Source organism: Egretta garzetta, unplaced genomic scaffold, assembly GCF_000687185.1.
Source record: "Egretta garzetta isolate BGI_Z169 unplaced genomic scaffold, ASM68718v1 scaffold8, whole genome shotgun sequence".
In the NCBI taxonomy this organism is placed as follows: Eukaryota; Metazoa; Chordata; class Aves; order Pelecaniformes; family Ardeidae; genus Egretta; species Egretta garzetta.
The window spans coordinates 1447651-1464249 of NW_009260407.1; the positions used below are offsets into that span (position 1 = coordinate 1447651).

The 16599-nt window shown below is 39.1% G+C and overlaps 1 protein-coding gene and 1 long non-coding RNA gene across 4 annotated transcripts; one reads left to right on the forward strand and one right to left on the reverse strand.

Moving 5' to 3' along the window:
* Positions 1 to 798: 798 nt before the first annotated feature.
* On the reverse strand, positions 799 to 16592 carry PDCD4 (programmed cell death 4). Of its 3 annotated transcripts, none has more exons than XM_035898958.1 (13): positions 16483 to 16592; positions 15479 to 15620; positions 14186 to 14282; positions 10511 to 10810; positions 9857 to 9951; positions 7991 to 8104; positions 7502 to 7723; positions 7149 to 7246; positions 5553 to 5667; positions 4642 to 4749; positions 3462 to 3572; positions 2295 to 2434; positions 799 to 997 (listed from the first exon to the last, which is right to left on the reverse strand). In XM_035898958.1, the coding sequence occupies exons 3-13, from the start codon at positions 14223 to 14225 to the stop codon at positions 937 to 939; spliced, it is 1404 nt and encodes a 467-aa protein (XP_035754851.1). In that variant the 5' UTR covers positions 14226 to 14282; positions 15479 to 15620; positions 16483 to 16592; the 3' UTR covers positions 799 to 936. The 3 variants fall into 3 exon arrangements, with proteins under 3 accessions (XP_035754851.1, XP_035754850.1, XP_035754852.1); XM_035898957.1 differs by lacking the exon at positions 16483 to 16592 and adding an exon at positions 16268 to 16476; XM_035898959.1 differs by lacking the exons at positions 15479 to 15620; positions 16483 to 16592 and adding an exon at positions 16268 to 16476.
* Positions 919 to 6837, forward strand: LOC118452779. Its single transcript, XR_004842604.1, has 2 exons — positions 919 to 999; positions 5756 to 6837. It is a non-coding gene; the product is annotated as an uncharacterized LOC118452779 (long non-coding RNA).
* Positions 16593 to 16599: the final 7 nt, after the last annotated feature.

Here is a 16599-nt window from a genome sequence, read left to right on the forward strand (position 1 = left end):
GGCGCCCCGCGCCCCCCGAGGTACCCGCTTTGTAACGGAGCGTGCGGATTAAAGCTGGCGGCGAGCGCGGGCGGCTCCCGGTCTGGCGTGTTTCTGTAGAAATCCCGCTCTCGCTGCGTCTGCAGGCTGGCCCGCCCCGCCAGGGACAGAGCCCGGCCGCAGGTAGGCGGCCCCACCCGTCCGACGGAGCCTTCAGGGAACATAGTTAAATTAGTTCTATTTCTTTTTTTTTAAAAAAAAAAAAAAAGAGGCAGAAGGGAGAGTTTCACAAAAAAATATTTTTACTATGTTTTATCAGAATTTTTCACTTTTCCAGTTACATAGAGAAAAAAAAAAAAGTTTGGTACATGGGGGCTAAAACCAACCAGTGTTCTCCCCTGGAACAGCTGAATTAATCTTATGACCCAACTCCATTTTCTTGGGCTCTTTAAAACAAAGAAACAGCTATTTTTCCTCCCAAAGCACAGTATTTCTTCAGCAGCAATGGAAATGGGATCATAGCAGCTTAACTTGACCCTTCTATAAAGCTTTGTATAAACCAGTGATTTTATGATGACAACACTGTCCTTGAAAGAAAGAGCGGCAGTCAAGACACCGATGCAAACATGGAATGATTAGGTCATAACATATGGCACTTAAAAATATAGCTTATTTGAAGGCACCACCACAGCAGAGTGGCCAGTTGGTTCTACTATATGCCCAAAGAAAGTTTTATTTCTGAAATTTATAAAACTATTTAAAAAAAAAAGATTTGTACCCAAAACATGTGCTTTTAAAAAAATACGAACTGTGCTAAGCAACTTTTAAAATCTTGGCATATATGTGTATACATATATACATACACACAACAAAAAAGCATGCGTGTTTGTATATATATAGGTATCTTATCTATTTTTCCCTTTAAACTTTTAAGGCTTCAGGAGCTGGCTCTCACAGTCAGTAGCTTTCCAGCTTAAGACGACCTCCATCTCCTTCACTCACAAAACGCTTTCTGCCCCTGTAAGTAGAAAGTAGAAAGTTATCGCTTCAGTAATTCAAAGCAGCACCGCTTGTTTTTTCTTACTTATCGCTGAGAAGGATCTTCTCTTGGTCTTGGGAGTCAAATACAAGGTGTGCAAGTTCAGCAAGATCAGCTGACGTTCTTGATTGCTGATAAATTGCTTAAAACCCATCTGAACCTTCCATCCAGGTTTATTTGCAAGAAGCTTTTCAAAACTTGCATTCTCAAGTGCTTTCTACTTTGCTCACCTTTTAATGTTCACACTTGTAAAAGATCCTAGTTTGAAAGCCTAGGAATGGTGATTTTCTACCCAAAACTGAAGTATGTAAGCCCAAAATGCCTCTCAACATATTAATGGTAACAGAAGTATAATGAAGCTTTTGTGGCAGTGATGACTTCAACCCTCCCACACCCCAAACCTGCAAAGCATTTGATACCAAGATACACGCAAACCCAGTTTTAAGTCTCAAGTCCACAAATGGAGGCTGTTTCTGATAAAGACACTTAACATTTCAAAATCCAAATTCATCACAAGCTGTCAAGATGGTTTAAGCAGCCTAATAAAACACCCAAACTGGGAAAGATCTGTCTAATTAATAGTATTCCCAATGCATAGAATTGTGAGTAATAGTTTTAACATATTTAAAAATTTGCACATATTCCCCACAGGAAATGAAACTTATTAATTGTATTGCGACCAGTAAGGCGAGAACAGAATACTGATCAGCTGCAGTTCAAACAGCATTATTTATGCTGTGAATAAACAGTAACAAACCAAAAGCAGTATATAAACCACATGACAGACAGATACAAAGGGATCAGGTGTGTAGAACTTAACACATAAATGTTGTAATTGGCTGTCTCGTCTTCATGCCCTTTGGTATGCTTAAACCATTTTTAAGCAATTTTTTTTTCCCCCCCTCCCCACTGTCACCTACATGGATCATTGTGATGCCTGAATCTCCCATCTCAGTACTGCACTGATCTCTAACAAGCAAATCGGGAAAAGAGAGGAGAGGCAGGCCTTCACCCTCTGCAGAGCACACAGGCATGCTGTGCTGCCTGGGACTCGCCGGAGGCTTACTTTCCTCCAGTATTTATCCCAGCCTCCACGTAACAGGTTTCACATCAGTGCAACTTCTTAGTAATCTTTTTACCAGTCAAACCCTCTGTTCCTTCATCCTCCATAGCTTCCAGTTCCAATCTGTAATGCTCTGGTCATAAGACCCTGCTTTCTGTTACCTACAGCGGGGACAAAATGCAGTGCCTTCACCTAGCAACCATGCAACAGTACCTTGAAGGACAGAGGTCTCTCAGTGGTTTGGAGACTATTCCAGCCTGAAAGCATTCCTCTACAAACCGCTCAAGCACAGAATAGGAGTGTGGCACATCCAGGTTAATATCTGGGATCTCAGAGTAAACTCTTTCATAACCCTGCAATGTAAGAATTCAAATAATGATCTGGTTATTCTATTACTTTTTTTTTTTTAAATACCCTTTTGCACTCAGAGGATTTATTTTTCAGTATGGTTTCATGTATACTATGGGCAGCTTCAACAAACCCAAAGCAGAGCAGCTGCACATCAGTGGAAAAGCAAGGTGTAACACCAGCCAATACCATGGTATTACACAACCACCAATCCACATCAAAACACCAGCTGAATTTTTAACTTCTTCAGAAGCCAGAAATCCAGACAGTACAGAGTGTGCATGTTAGCCTGGCTGCTATCGCATGGGTAGTAACAAAAGGAAGAAAACTTAATTATTCTTCCATGTAAATGAACAAAACGCGGCCACAAATCTCCACCAACACAGTTTATGCAGTAAGGGAAACACTGGTGACAACCAGAGGTGACTTCATCACTTCCCACCAGCAGTATGGCTGGGTAAATGTTGACACAAGTCTTTATGTGGTACCCAGTTTGCCCTGGGACAGAAGAGCTGTCCAACATTCGTACCTAGAAGCAAAGCCATGGATGATCCCAACTGTATAAGATACTAGCTGCTATATACTGTTCTAATTGACACTTGTAATTAAGTGGCTTCTTACTGCTCTTCAATTATGAAGAACTACTGCATAAAAAGAAAAACTATATTTAAGAAAAATGAAGCCATATTGCAGCATTTTATATTATTAGTTTTAACCATTTAATTGCATAAAAACAGTTGGAAATCTTTGAAGATTCAAATATTCTGTACCTCGCACCTATACCTTCAAATACCTGTACCTTCAAGTATTTTGTACAGAGAACTGCTGCTCGGAATGCATTTGTACTTCTTCCAGTACATGACAAACCTTATACACACATCAGAGATCATTTGTATGGGATACAGAATGACCATGGAGAATTTAAAGGAAGAGTAGCAGTCAGCAACAGACTACAAATAGTACTTAAAAGAAGGTAGAAACTATACAAATTTTGGAAGACCTTACCCAAAATTCTCTAAATGCCACACTTACTCTTTTCATTTGGTCCACAGTAATGACAGAAGACCTCCAGAGAGACTTCAGCAAATCCAGTATCATTTTAAAGGTCTTTTCTCCAGTTGACTCCAAAACCATCACAATGGCCTAAAAACAAATCATGCAAGTGCTTTAATTAAAAAGAAAACAGAGGTTCAAGCACATGTTGTGTAAGCATATGAGGTGTGAAAAGGAGTGAATGCATTATGATGTGTTTTCTGGGGAGACAAGTCTATTTCTTACGTGCACTCACAACTTCAGTATGTTACTATTATTTGAAAAGAACAACTGATGAAAAGTTATTTGGATAAGGATAAAAGGTATGAAAAAATAGAAAGGACTAGACAGAGTGAAAAGCATTGCCTTTCTGGCTCTGGTTTGAGAGAGACATGGTTATATCCATATGGTTGCTGCAGTGCAGATGGCAATTAATTTTGTATCTGTCATTATTTTGTATCTGTGATTTCAGAAGAACTTAGAAGTTTAAAATCTACAAATCTCGACAACCCCCATCAACTAAAAGGATTCTGGTTTTCTAGCTTGAAGGAATTTTCTAAAAGGAGTCCATTTACTGAAATTTTTTTAGATGGTGGGTGTTCAGATTTATTGGTAAACAACCATTTCCCAATTTGGCAGATAAAAAGAGTACAAATGGGAACACCCCCCACTACAGCAAAGATGATTTTTCTCTCACAGTTTGGTTCTGAAGTATCTCAGAGCTATTACAAATGTGCTAGATGGAACAATTCCACCCTGAAAAGGAAGCTCTATAACTTAACAAAAACAGGTAACACCCACTAGAATACACAGAAGCCTGAAACTAAAAGGAAATAAACACCAAAACAAAGCATGTTTTTTTGCTGCTATTCCTCAGCAGAAAATAAATTGAGCTCTGCTTTCTCAGGAATCTGTAATAATCTGAATTCAGGTATTTACCCAAGAAACAAAACTTAATTCTGGACCTTCTCAGAGTTAGCAGCTGCTTACTTGTTGCACGTTGTGCACAAACAAGCACACAAACCATTAACTTTACATGAAACAATTTAGTTATTCAAGTAACATCAGAACTTGCAACTTGAGCTTCAGATTCCAGTTGTGTTATTTGCATGCCCACATCAAAACAAAACCAAACCTGTTGGCATTACTGACAATAAAGGGACTCTTGATTTCTCCTTACTTCATACACAAGTTCATGGTGAAAGTGGGGTACTTCCAGTTCCTGAAGGCAACGTTCAGCTTCCAGTACGTCTCCGGAAAGCAAATACTCTTTCAGCAACATATCAATCTATTGAATTTTAAAACAAACAAAAAGCCCAACACTAATTAGTTATAAAATTTAAAAGCTGTCAACTGTTTTGATAATCTGTGATCAACCCAGCAGCAAGTTAGTTCCTGAAACTTGCTGCTAGTGTTTTTATAAATGTTAATTAAATTGAGACGTTATCAGCGACCTGAAACACAGTGCAAGCCAAATACCTGTCTATAGCGTTAATACACACAAGCACCCAAACCACTGCTTTCTAAGATGCGTATCACCATAAAAAATCAATATGGGTACAATTACGTTTATCTTCTCCCCTGAACTCCTCCTTCTGTCACCTGTTACACTCACAGCTTAGAAATTATAGCATGACCTTTTCCTTTAAACCTGCCTACTTCATAGCACAGATCTCTAAACATTCCTGTTTATTCCTCTCTCTTTTTTCAGTTATTACTGTCCTTTTAATCAGTGATGCCAAAAATAATAACAGTTTATCTAGGTTAGCCAGTTTCATCTTGGCTATTCTAACTACTGCACCAGTTTATATTGTAAGCTCTTAAAAAGCTAAGTGCTTAGAAGTTTTGCTTAAAGCAAAAATAAACTTATACTTGCAATACAGAATATTGTACTATCATATTCCCACCACTGACAAATACTACAAAATCAACAAAATTATCTACATCAGTTTTTAAAAACTACTTTATGTATATATTATATAAAAAAAACCCACACAAGACATTATTTTGATACAGGATATACGTATTTCTTCCCTCCATCCCAAACTACATAAGCTTAGAGAGAAGACGACCTTTGTAGAAGTCAGTTACCTCTTTAACAAGGTGCTTCACAGACTGCTGGCCACCTCCTGACCCCCACACGTTGTCTATACGCTTTCCACCCTTTGTCATACTCAGCAACACAGTAGCCCGGTCCAGCGCAGCTCTAGAAAGCAAAGTTAGTATTTTAAAAAGTTATTACAGAACTTCATTAAAAGGCATCTGTAACTTCCCTCACTGCCATTCCTCTTCAGGCAAAGTGACCAGATCCCTGGGAAGAGGTCAGGGTTAGCAACTCCATGGGGACATCCGGATCAAGAAGCCAGCAAGCTTCCCCACCTTCTCCTTCTGCCACCTTTACACTTTAGGTTATACCATGCTTGGGACAGATCTGAATCATCAATGCAGAACCCGAAGCATCCTCACAAGAACAAACTTAGTGTTTTCTTATGCCAAGATGGACTGTATCCGGGCTCCTCCAAAAATGCAGCTTGGCATGTCTATCTCAAACAAAAGAGGCTTGAGTTGCTTCCGCACTGAAGAACAGCTTGTCTACTGAATTATTATTTTCCATTTGCATCTGAAGATTTATCAAACCTTGAGAATTTTAGCCAAAACACTTCAGAAGGCAAATATGTACTTGCAAAAAGATGGCGTCAACTAGGGAAGCTTGCCAGGTCATTGAGAAAAGAATGAAAAAGGAAGTAAGGGGAAAAAAAAAAAGAAGTCTCAGATCCAATTAAGCATCATCCAGCTAAAGGAGGAACAGTTATCCCAATCCTCATATGGGGGGCTAGCCAATAACAGTAACTCTATTCACCAAGACTTAACGAGCAGAGAAGACTGGCCAAGAAATAGCAAAGGCAGCAAAGCATCCCAGATGTGCAGTATTGCAGGCTACAATCTTTCAAACCACAGGAGACATTTGTATAACTGACAGAATTTTCATAATTTGAACCAAGTTAGGCAGCTAAGCATTTGCCTGCCTTCTGTAAGTACCCAATCATTACAAACGGAGCTTTTAGAAACTACAAGAGTTTAGCACCTCCTATCAAGCCTGAAACATACACTTATAGGGGAAAAATAATAAAACGTCACTAGTTATTAAAATGTCCCTCTTTGTCAAGAGATTGTTCCTTCAAACTTCTCACCTGACGTGGAAAACAGTTCTACTTCTTGATGAATAAAACATTACAGAGAAACTCTGGGAAAGCACTGCACAAGCTTCAAACCTTTATAAGGCAAAACAGTTAATCCCTTGTGTATTTCACAACATATTTACAGCAGCTGTCCCAATGCTATATTTAGTCATTAAAGCTTTTTCTAAAGGCAAAACCTTCTATAATTGCTTCTTGTTTCAGCTCATTTTTTTTTTCCACCCTCAAAACATAAGCTGGACAACAAACCTGACAAACCAAACTCAAATGTATTAATACTTTTTCAGGCACTTTCAGTATTTCTCCTCTGACTTGAGTCATTCTGGATTTTGTTGCTGTTGTCATTGCAGACTTTGTGGGTTTCTTTATCATTTTAAATTAAAAAATAAGAAGTTACAGAGAACCATATGATTTATCCTGAAGTCCTAAATTCCTGATCATCATCATTGGCATTTGGAACAGAAAACTGTATAGAAAGCAAGAAAGTTACCGAGCTTGGACGCAATCCACAGTGCCTTTGTAGCCATCTATGTAGGTATTGCTTAGAATCCCATCTCCAACAGCTCTAGCAATAAACTGGCCCACCAACTGCAACAAAACAGAAGCATTTTTAATTAAATGTGAATTTCAAAGTAGTTTTAAGTAGACAATTATAACACGCTTGGTTTTCAGATTTTATTTAAATGAGCCATCTCAAAGGGCTGGGAAATTGGTAGGGATTACAGACAGTAAAATCCATGGGTATTTTTCAAAATACAGTCCATTTCAGTTTACTTGATCAATTTTAACCACAATTTAGAAGAAAAAGCTTTTGACTACTAGCATAAAACTTTACAAATATACCTGTGGCGCCCTAGGAGAATCCAACACCAATTCAGGTAGCTCCTTAAGCAGTCTATCAAACGATTTTTCCACATCAGTTTTGCTTACTACCGTCCCGCAAAGGTCAGAGATAAGCTTAGATGTCATTTCCCTGTGACTAGCTTTCCCCTCTAATGCCAAGGAAACAGCCAGCACCGGCACACTGTATTTCATTTCACCAAGGTTTAAATCCTTCAGCATCTCCTAAACAAGATTTGAAAAACAAACAGATTAAAATGTCATAATTCTTATTATATAAATATATATTATATTTTACAAATATAAAAATACTCATGTGCTTATATTTATATATATGCTTCTGCTCATGTAATGAATATAACTGCTCGGGTATTCTTACTGCACATTTCTTGCCAGCATCTCTATATACTCATTTATAGCTAGCAGTTGGATTCCCTTGTGTGCTACAGGTTTGCCCCCTAAAATAAAGTAGTGAAAAGGTATGCGACATACCGAAACTTCGTTAGTATCTCCATGTTCAAAATATTCCTGTATGATTGGAGTTAAAGTTTTTTCAAATGCTCTTTCATCCAGAGGTAAAACTACTGTTTCATAGACGCAGTTCTCCTATTTCAAAATACAACAACAAAAGCATATACCTTTTTGTAAACAGTACTGCCTCTTCTTACATCTTATGCAGTGCTAACAGCATCAAAATCTATCTTCTAAATCCTTAATGCTTTAGTCTTGGTAGTCAGTATTCTGCCAGAAAACATCAGATTATGTCTCTACCACTGAAGTGTGGACAATGCTGGCTAAACGTCATGCTGCTTTTATTTTGAGTTTACTGTTAGCTGAAGTCAACTGAAAGGCTGAATTTACTGTTAAACGATGGTAAACACTCCAAAGTCTGTTCCTAGGATTCTGCTGATACCAGATGAGCAGAGATCAAGTGCCTATGTACAGATGGGAGAGCAACAGAAACTCCTGTCCCAGCCCAGCAGAGTTAGCTGTGCCACAGCACAAGATTTAGCTTTCAGCATCTTTCCCTGCAAGTGGCACTCCAGTCCCTGACAGCAAGCCTGCCTGTTTTCCCCTCTTCCTTAGTGACTGTGGGACCAGACAGGCAATAGCATGTACAAATTAGAGAAAAGGCATTTTCAGAATGTTTGTGAGCTAAGACATTCCCTAAGGGGGAAAAAAGAATCACATAGCAACTGCCTCCTGTATAACCTGGTCCTGCAGAGTTCCAGCACAACAGGTCTCCCCACCGTAATTCAGCTCCCTATCCCTCATGGACTACAGAAGTAACACTCAGATCACAGAAATCTGAACAAAGAAGTCTTCTAACTAAGGCTTATTGAAAAGAAGCTTTCTGTGATCAAGAAGTATAGCAGAAGTCCCAAAGCCTACCCTTCATCACATCAGTCTCAGTTTTCAACCTTAGAAAAGCTAAGCATACTGAAGTTCCATGGAATATTCATTCTTCATTAAACTTGCTTTTATGCACTCATCAGCTTCATCTTTAATAGATATCTCTGCTAATGTAAAGTGTTGAATTGCAAGGAAAAAATTGATACTGGAAGGCGGCTTTGGTATTACCAGGAACCATCCTCTCAGCAGCTATGGCTACAACAAACAGCCTCTGCTCAAAGGACACCACTATCACTCTGCTTATGTAATACAGAATTTACTTACGGTCTCACAATTGTATCGATCTCAGAGACTTCAGTAATCTGTAATCAGTGTTTCCTTTCCTCAGCAATTTAACGTTATAAATTGCCCTTTGCCCAATGAGCTTGTACTTTTTTTTGCCCCACCTTTGATAGTATGGCGGTAAGGTACAATCTGCCACAACATACCCTAAATAAATACATGCAAACAAAATATCCAGGCTATCCACTTTGCACTAGTTTGAAGTGTTTATACCAAGTACATACAATACATTGGGAGGATTAGGAATACAGGGAAGAGAAAAATCTAAAAAACGATACTGTCCCAGATTAAACTCCCAACTTGAAAACATCTGTGTTGCGTTTGTAACACCGTACCCATTTGCAATACAGAGCAGCATTGCAACATCCACCTCCATGAGCACCAGCAGCGAAAGAACACACCTGGGAAAAGGGTGCTGCCTAGTCAGGCACAGAAAGAGAGCTCGTGGGATAAGATTTGTAAGTGTTAAGACTGCGACAATTCTACACCAGTTGTCTTTAGCTAGCCAATAGTCCATTCCTGAACATAAAAATGAGCATTTAGTACGCCAGGCTGACATTCACGTAACTCACAAAGGTCAAACTTTCATTAATATAAGCATCATGGCAATTGAAATCAATGAAGGAAATAAAAACCAACACTGCAAAGAGATTGTTTGCTTACCTGGTCATCATCGTAATTTGGATCCTTAATATCTACTTCTTCCACATCATACACTTGACCTGGTGTTCCCCAAACTCCTTTACCACCTGCTCCACCTGGCAAAACATGGGATAGTAAGCAAGGACCACCAGTTTACACAGAATACTTTCAAGTTCAACCCAACATTCTTTCACTTAAGAGTATCACTGCTTGTGCCCACCTCCTGACTAGCAATATATGCTGAAAAGGGTGTGTTTGTACAACACGTTCCTGCTTTAGCAACCAGTCTTTTCATCACTTTCCAGTAAGATACTAGAAGCAGTATGAAACTGCACAAGAATTACTGAAGGTTGAAACTGTACATTCAAATAACCGTGCTTTAAGTTTGCATTATTAACAGTCCTGTGAACCACCAACAGTTCAAATTTGTGTATTAAATTTGCTAAGAAAAGGTACTTACCTTAAAGACAGAAGTTAATTGATGATACGCACATAAAATTTCCTGATAAGAATGCCACCTCCTATTAGCTCCTATTGCCACCTACTATCTAACATAAAGAACTAAATGCCTGCACAGAGACTGTGGCTTATGAAAACGATTCCCAGTAGAAATAGCATTACAATGTTTTGGGCAGAATCTTTATCATGCTACTCTCTTCACTAAGCTACACCAACCTTTCTTTGGTAGACCCCTTCCCTTTCCAGACCGGGATCGCCTGTCCAGGAGTTTCCCCTTTGGGCTCGTTGGTACAACAACTCCAGTCTTCAGTGTCTCTCCATTGTCACTCACAGAGTCTCCTCTCCCAGAATCTCTAGAAGAATTTTTCCTCAACCGTCTCTTTGCTTTAGCATTTATTTTGGCTTCAGTAATTGAAGTTGCAGGAATCCAATTTCCATTGATTTCAGTCTTCCGTTCCTCAGACCCACCATTTTCTTCATCACCGGAAAATGGAGCATCACTTAGATTCTCAAGCTCTAAAAAAAGAAGACAGAGAAAGAAAAAAATCTCTTCTAGTTTTAAACAGTTTTATGTTAAAACAACAAGACACGTTGCATTTAAAGAGGATTACAGCATTAAATAGAACTCTTATTTCCAACAGCATTAAGGCAAATGATGTTGGCTTTAGAATATGACTACACATCACAGTAATAAGGAGTTCCTTATTCCTCTGAACAAACTATCCACAATCTAAACAGAGCATATGTCAAGAGTTGGAAAGCAAATGAATAAACCATTTATAAACAGGTAAACCACAGAAAACCCCACCCTTGTTAAACAAAAACTATCAGAACTCCTCAGTGCATTAAGATCTAAGTGCCTAGTTCTCACTCCACCCACTCACCTCTTGATTTAGAAACACAACTGCCAATACAGTAAATTCTGTAAGAACTCACTAATGTTAACAGGTTAGTCACCAATATGAAATTAATTTCCTAAATCATCAGCTAACATTCCCATAATTCAAGGAACTCCAAACAGCTCAGCAGCTGGAAAAGCAAAGACTTGGACTTAAAAGAATACAAAACCAAAACCACTCATTTTTTTGTTCTTAAAGTTACGGGGGAAAAAAGCACCGTTTAATATAAGGCCTGGGGAGTTAAGTAATGAAGATTCATAGAATAAAATCTTTTAAGACTGTGTGATCTCTCTTCTTCTCTATTGGAGAAAAATCTATGGATTGCCCCTCACTGTGGCTTCTGCCAAGGCTGTTTGTAAAATGGCCACGGTTTATTCCCCAGCACAATCATATATAATAGGTAACTAGCTCTGTATCATACCCCACAAAAAACCCTCTCACAACTTAAGGATCTGTAAATGCTTGAGCCCTGAGAGGTGCAATAATTTCACTCTTTTGGGAAGTTAATGCACATTTAAAATTTGGATCTAAAGTCTTTTATTTCACAAAGTCAGGATGTCCCCTACCCGAGCTGCACAGTTCAGCAGAATGTCTTATTGAGAGCATTAAGAGCAAAAGCCTTCATCATTTCTTCTTCCCTTTAACCCATCAAGATAGAACAAAACATCTGGGGACCTATTTTACATTCCAGTTAGTATGCTGGGAGTCCTTGCAAATTGGAGAAAACATACAAAGGGTGTGTTACATAGCCCTTCTCTTCTTGAGGATTCAGTAGAGTCCTAAAGATACAACCTGTACCCCAAACCCGAGGAAGGGCAATGAGGTGGCACACAGAAGCAGCTACTTTTCAAGCTGTGCCAAGCTTGCTTTACGGAGAAGTTCACTCCCATAACCCAGAATATGAAGAGTATTTTAAATCTGTATTTGAACTTAGCTGAATGTATTACTTCACCTTTCCAATACCTTCTAATTAGCAACATTCATTTGGCAATACTTCTCAGAACTGTAGTTTTTCAATTCAAAACAGGTTCATGAAAAACTGTTTTGAAAGCAAAGTGCACTAATAAAACATTTACAACCTCAAAGTATTTACCCATATCAAAGAGGACACTACACTACAAAATTAAGAAAGTTTGATGCAACTGCCTCCTTCACGATCAAAGGAATAACATTTAGATACTAGTGTTCACAGATGTGAATGCTATAGCTGAACAGTAATGCAGCCATTCCCGTCTAAGCTTCATCTTTCTACTCATCACTCCCACAAAAGCATTCCTTTTATGCTTGCAGCAAGCTAAAAAAGAAAAGCATGCATCATGTGCAGGAAAAGATTCCCACAACAAGCTTTCTCAGTGTGTCTAGTATTTTAATAAAACAATGAGATTTGCATAAAGCTAGCGGGGGGGGGGAGAGCAAAACCAAACAGAACAGGTTTCCTTCCTCTCATTCCCCAGGGAGACCCCATCAGCACAACCAGCTCAGCTCAAACAACTGAATTTAAATTCTTCTTCATGCCCACTCTCCCACGACTTTCTCCAGTTTAGACCTGCAGTCTGGCTGTCCAGGAACTAAACTCTTCAATGACCACCTACTTCTTTCTCAGTTTCCAAAGAAAATGGCCAACAATTAACACAAGTCACTCCTGAATCTGATGACTAAGGATAAAAGGGAAGGCTACAGTCCAACCTCCTTACACAAGCCTCATCTCAGGTTCGAGACTAAAGGAAATCCTCCACAGGAAACATCCAACCCCTAAGATGTAGTATTTCTCACCGTAATCATTACTAAACTACTTTTTTATATAACACTATCGCTTCCAGCTGCAACCTCTTTCTCCATAACACTAAAACCAACCAGCCCTCCACTATTAGTCACCTAGTCAGGCTGCAAAAATAGGTTAAACAGATATACTAATTTTCAATAATTTTCTAAAATAAAACAGTTTTTATAAAAAGAGCATACAAAATGATGCAGTTATTCCTTTCAGCTTCTAATTTTTACACTGTATAACATACACATACATAAGCAATAACAGTGTTCTATAAACTTTAAGACTTTGATTACTATATATTAAAAAGTTATCCAAATTGATCTTACTACCCTTACCTACCTAGCGGGCACACTTAAAATCTGTGCTTTTATGGTGCTACCTTAATTAACAAAGCATTCAGAAAGTGCTTACCAACACACAAATTTCATTTGACCACTTTAGGTCAAGTTAGATACCTAGCAGTTTCCCACCTATTATCCAAATACAATTCTAAAATGCTGAAAAGCAACATGTCTTCTACATTAAACTGATTCTAGTTTAAAATAAGAGGTCATATGGAGCATGTTGCCACTTCAACTGCATTACATACCATCCTAACATAGATATGGTATTTTTCTGAAAAACTTTTAAAACCTACAAAAAAATCTTTGGTAGAAAAAGGTCAGTGCAGACCATCACAACCTATGGAAGACTCAGAAAACAACATGAAACTGTGTTAACTTGACAGAGCATCATAAAACATGTTCATGATATGGACAAAACAGTCAATTTCAGGGCAGTCTCTAACATGTATTCAGTAAAGTTCTCCCATGCCAGCTCACTTCCAGTCAAGCCCTTCATCATTTGCTTCCTCTAATTTTAAGCTAAACAGCTCCATAAACCCAGAAGTTGTACCTCTCAAACGCACCTACACATCTTACTTTTGAACTTGCTCTTTTCTTCACCAACACTACTGGAAGTCAGATGGTAAGGAGTCCAGAGTCACTATTATTTAGTAAGTTAAAGAAATGTTAACTTTACGATTTTAACAAATTTTGAAATAAATGTAATCAAGAAGGATACTATGACATACACTTGAAAGAACTATTCTGTAAATTTTTGATGAAAGACTTTTTAAAGCAGTACTGTTGAAAAAATTAACAGGTAACAATTTTTCTACAGAGAACACTTCAGGTCAGCTAAGCAATTTTAAGTAAAAAAAATATTGAATATATTACTTACCTGTTGGGTTAACATAGACGTGCTCCTTTTCTATTTCCATAGCTGCTTAACAGAACTGACTGCAAAATGTAAAGTCCTAACGCTTTCCTTCCGAGGCCTAAATAGAAATGGAGAAGCTTAGGGGAAAAAAAGCACTAGACCAAATCTTAAAGAAGCAAAAAACTGCAAAGGTTTCACTCACAAAATACAACACAAAAATAGGGGGGGTTAAGTTATAATTAACTGTCAGTAACCACTGAAAAGTCCCTGGGAAGGTAAACAGCGTAACATGAGACAGCACCACCCTCAAACACATCTAGAGAAGCCTTGATGTCTTACCAGTCGTCACTCCTGCTGCTTATAAAGGGGGCACCAGGATAAAAGCTGTTATTTTAAGGGTAAAAGCCCTCTGTATGCAGCTTTTTTTAGTTGATAAAAGCCACCTCTATCAACTCAGACTGTCCTACTCTGCAAAGTGGTTATCTACATGAGCGTCCAATATCAATGTTGTAATTGCATCCAAGAGAGAAATGTTCTTCAGGTGAACAATACTGATAAAATGGTACCAATTTATCGAGTTCAGACCAGCCCTTAGAAGACAATCTATTTTCTGTTCCTCCCCTGAAGGACACAGTCTTTATGTTTTACTGTACATGTAAACACAGCTGTCAAGCTTTCACATCTGTACTTCTGCACCCTCCAAACACTCCTTACAACTACCGCTCAATCTGCAAGGGATAAAGTTGAACAATTCTCCTTTTCTGTTACTCTTTCTTTCTCCCTCTTGCTAGCAGCTGCTATCCTACAAACCACCCCATGTCACTGTGAAAGAGCCGGCATCATCCATCTTTCCTATATACACACAAAAAATTAAGCAGCCCCAAAATTCCCCATACACTTTTTCACCTGCAAGATTTTCACAAACCACTTCATAGTCCTGTAAATATTACTGGTATTTGTGTCTGCCCCGTAAGAATTCAGTGGCTTTCCCCCCCCCCTTTCTCATCCTTTGCTGCCCTGAAAACAGCTTACCGTTGAGTGGCAAGATTGTGACACCAAACGACAGCACTCCCTTCCCCTTTTCTTCTCTTTCCTTGTTTTCCCCCTCTTATGCCCACTTGCCTACCACAGACCTATTAACTGCAATGATTCATCACAGACCGTTGGCAATAAAGAAACTGGTTTAGGGCACAGTATCAAACTGTCATGATCTTGCATTTCCTCATGTCAACCCAAACAGTTAACAGCTTTTTGTAGTAAGAAGTCCTCCCTGCCCCGTACCATCTTTTTAGATAAATGTTTCTTCTGAGTTACCTCAATCAATCATTCAGGAGTTCTCAAGTGTTCCCAGTCACTGTTGATTGACAGATTTTTTTGTATGGATCTCAGTCTAATCTGAGCAAACTACCTTGTAAGAACAGTTTTCCTAGCAGAACGTTCCATCAGTTGTCTACCTCTTTGAAAAAGAAGACAAAGGACAAAACCTGTATTAAATAACAACCATGACTTTCATCATTTGTAATCAAGTCCTAAATTTCAAGTTGTGAAATATGTTTTCCAATAGGACCCTAGTTGAAATTCTCCACCTACGGTAACGTAATAAATAACAACACAACTTTCATATGCTGTCTTTTTGAGACTCAGCACCCTGCTTTATTTGTTTGTAACGAGGACGATGGACTAACTGAGCTTTACAATTCACGCTGTCACACTGATCTGGAGGCATATTCTCAATTTAGCAATGCACCCTCCCAGTAACTCAAGCCAACAGCTCTGCCGGAACTTCAGGATGCTGGTATTTATCACTGCACCAAAACCCCAAAATCCCTTTATATTTTGCAGAGTTACACCACACAGTACTACCAATCAACTACAGAACACAGTTTGAAAACCTGCATTAAAAACATCAAAATAACCGCAAAATTTTAAGTTAGGTAATACAGGAACAAAAGTAAATTTAAGCATCTGCAAGACAAGAATGCTGCGAGAGGTCTCGAGATTATCAGTGATACAAACAGTACTTTTAAAGCAGTTCAGCTGACAAGGGTATTTCCTAAGTCACTGAAAACCACCAATAAAATCCGCTCAGCTCTCTGTACTCACCACCGCTGCATGTACTTCATCTGAACAAGCAATTCTGCCCCGTAAAAGGCAGCAAATTAACGTTTAGGAACAACACACGCTGCAGAAGCAAGCTTCCAAAACTTATCAAGACCTTACGCCTATGCAAAACGCCCCTGAGGAACTTCCACACCGCTCACGCGATTTTTCTCTTCCAGCTTTAAGCGACCGCTCCCCACCCCCACGGCTTTGCAGACCTGCAAACCCCGCGGCCGTTCGGCGGCCGCACGCAAGGGCAGCGAGGGAAGATCTAGCCGCCCCCCCGGAACCCGCGCGGCTGGCAGAGGCCCGTGGCGGAGCAGCTCCGGCCCTCA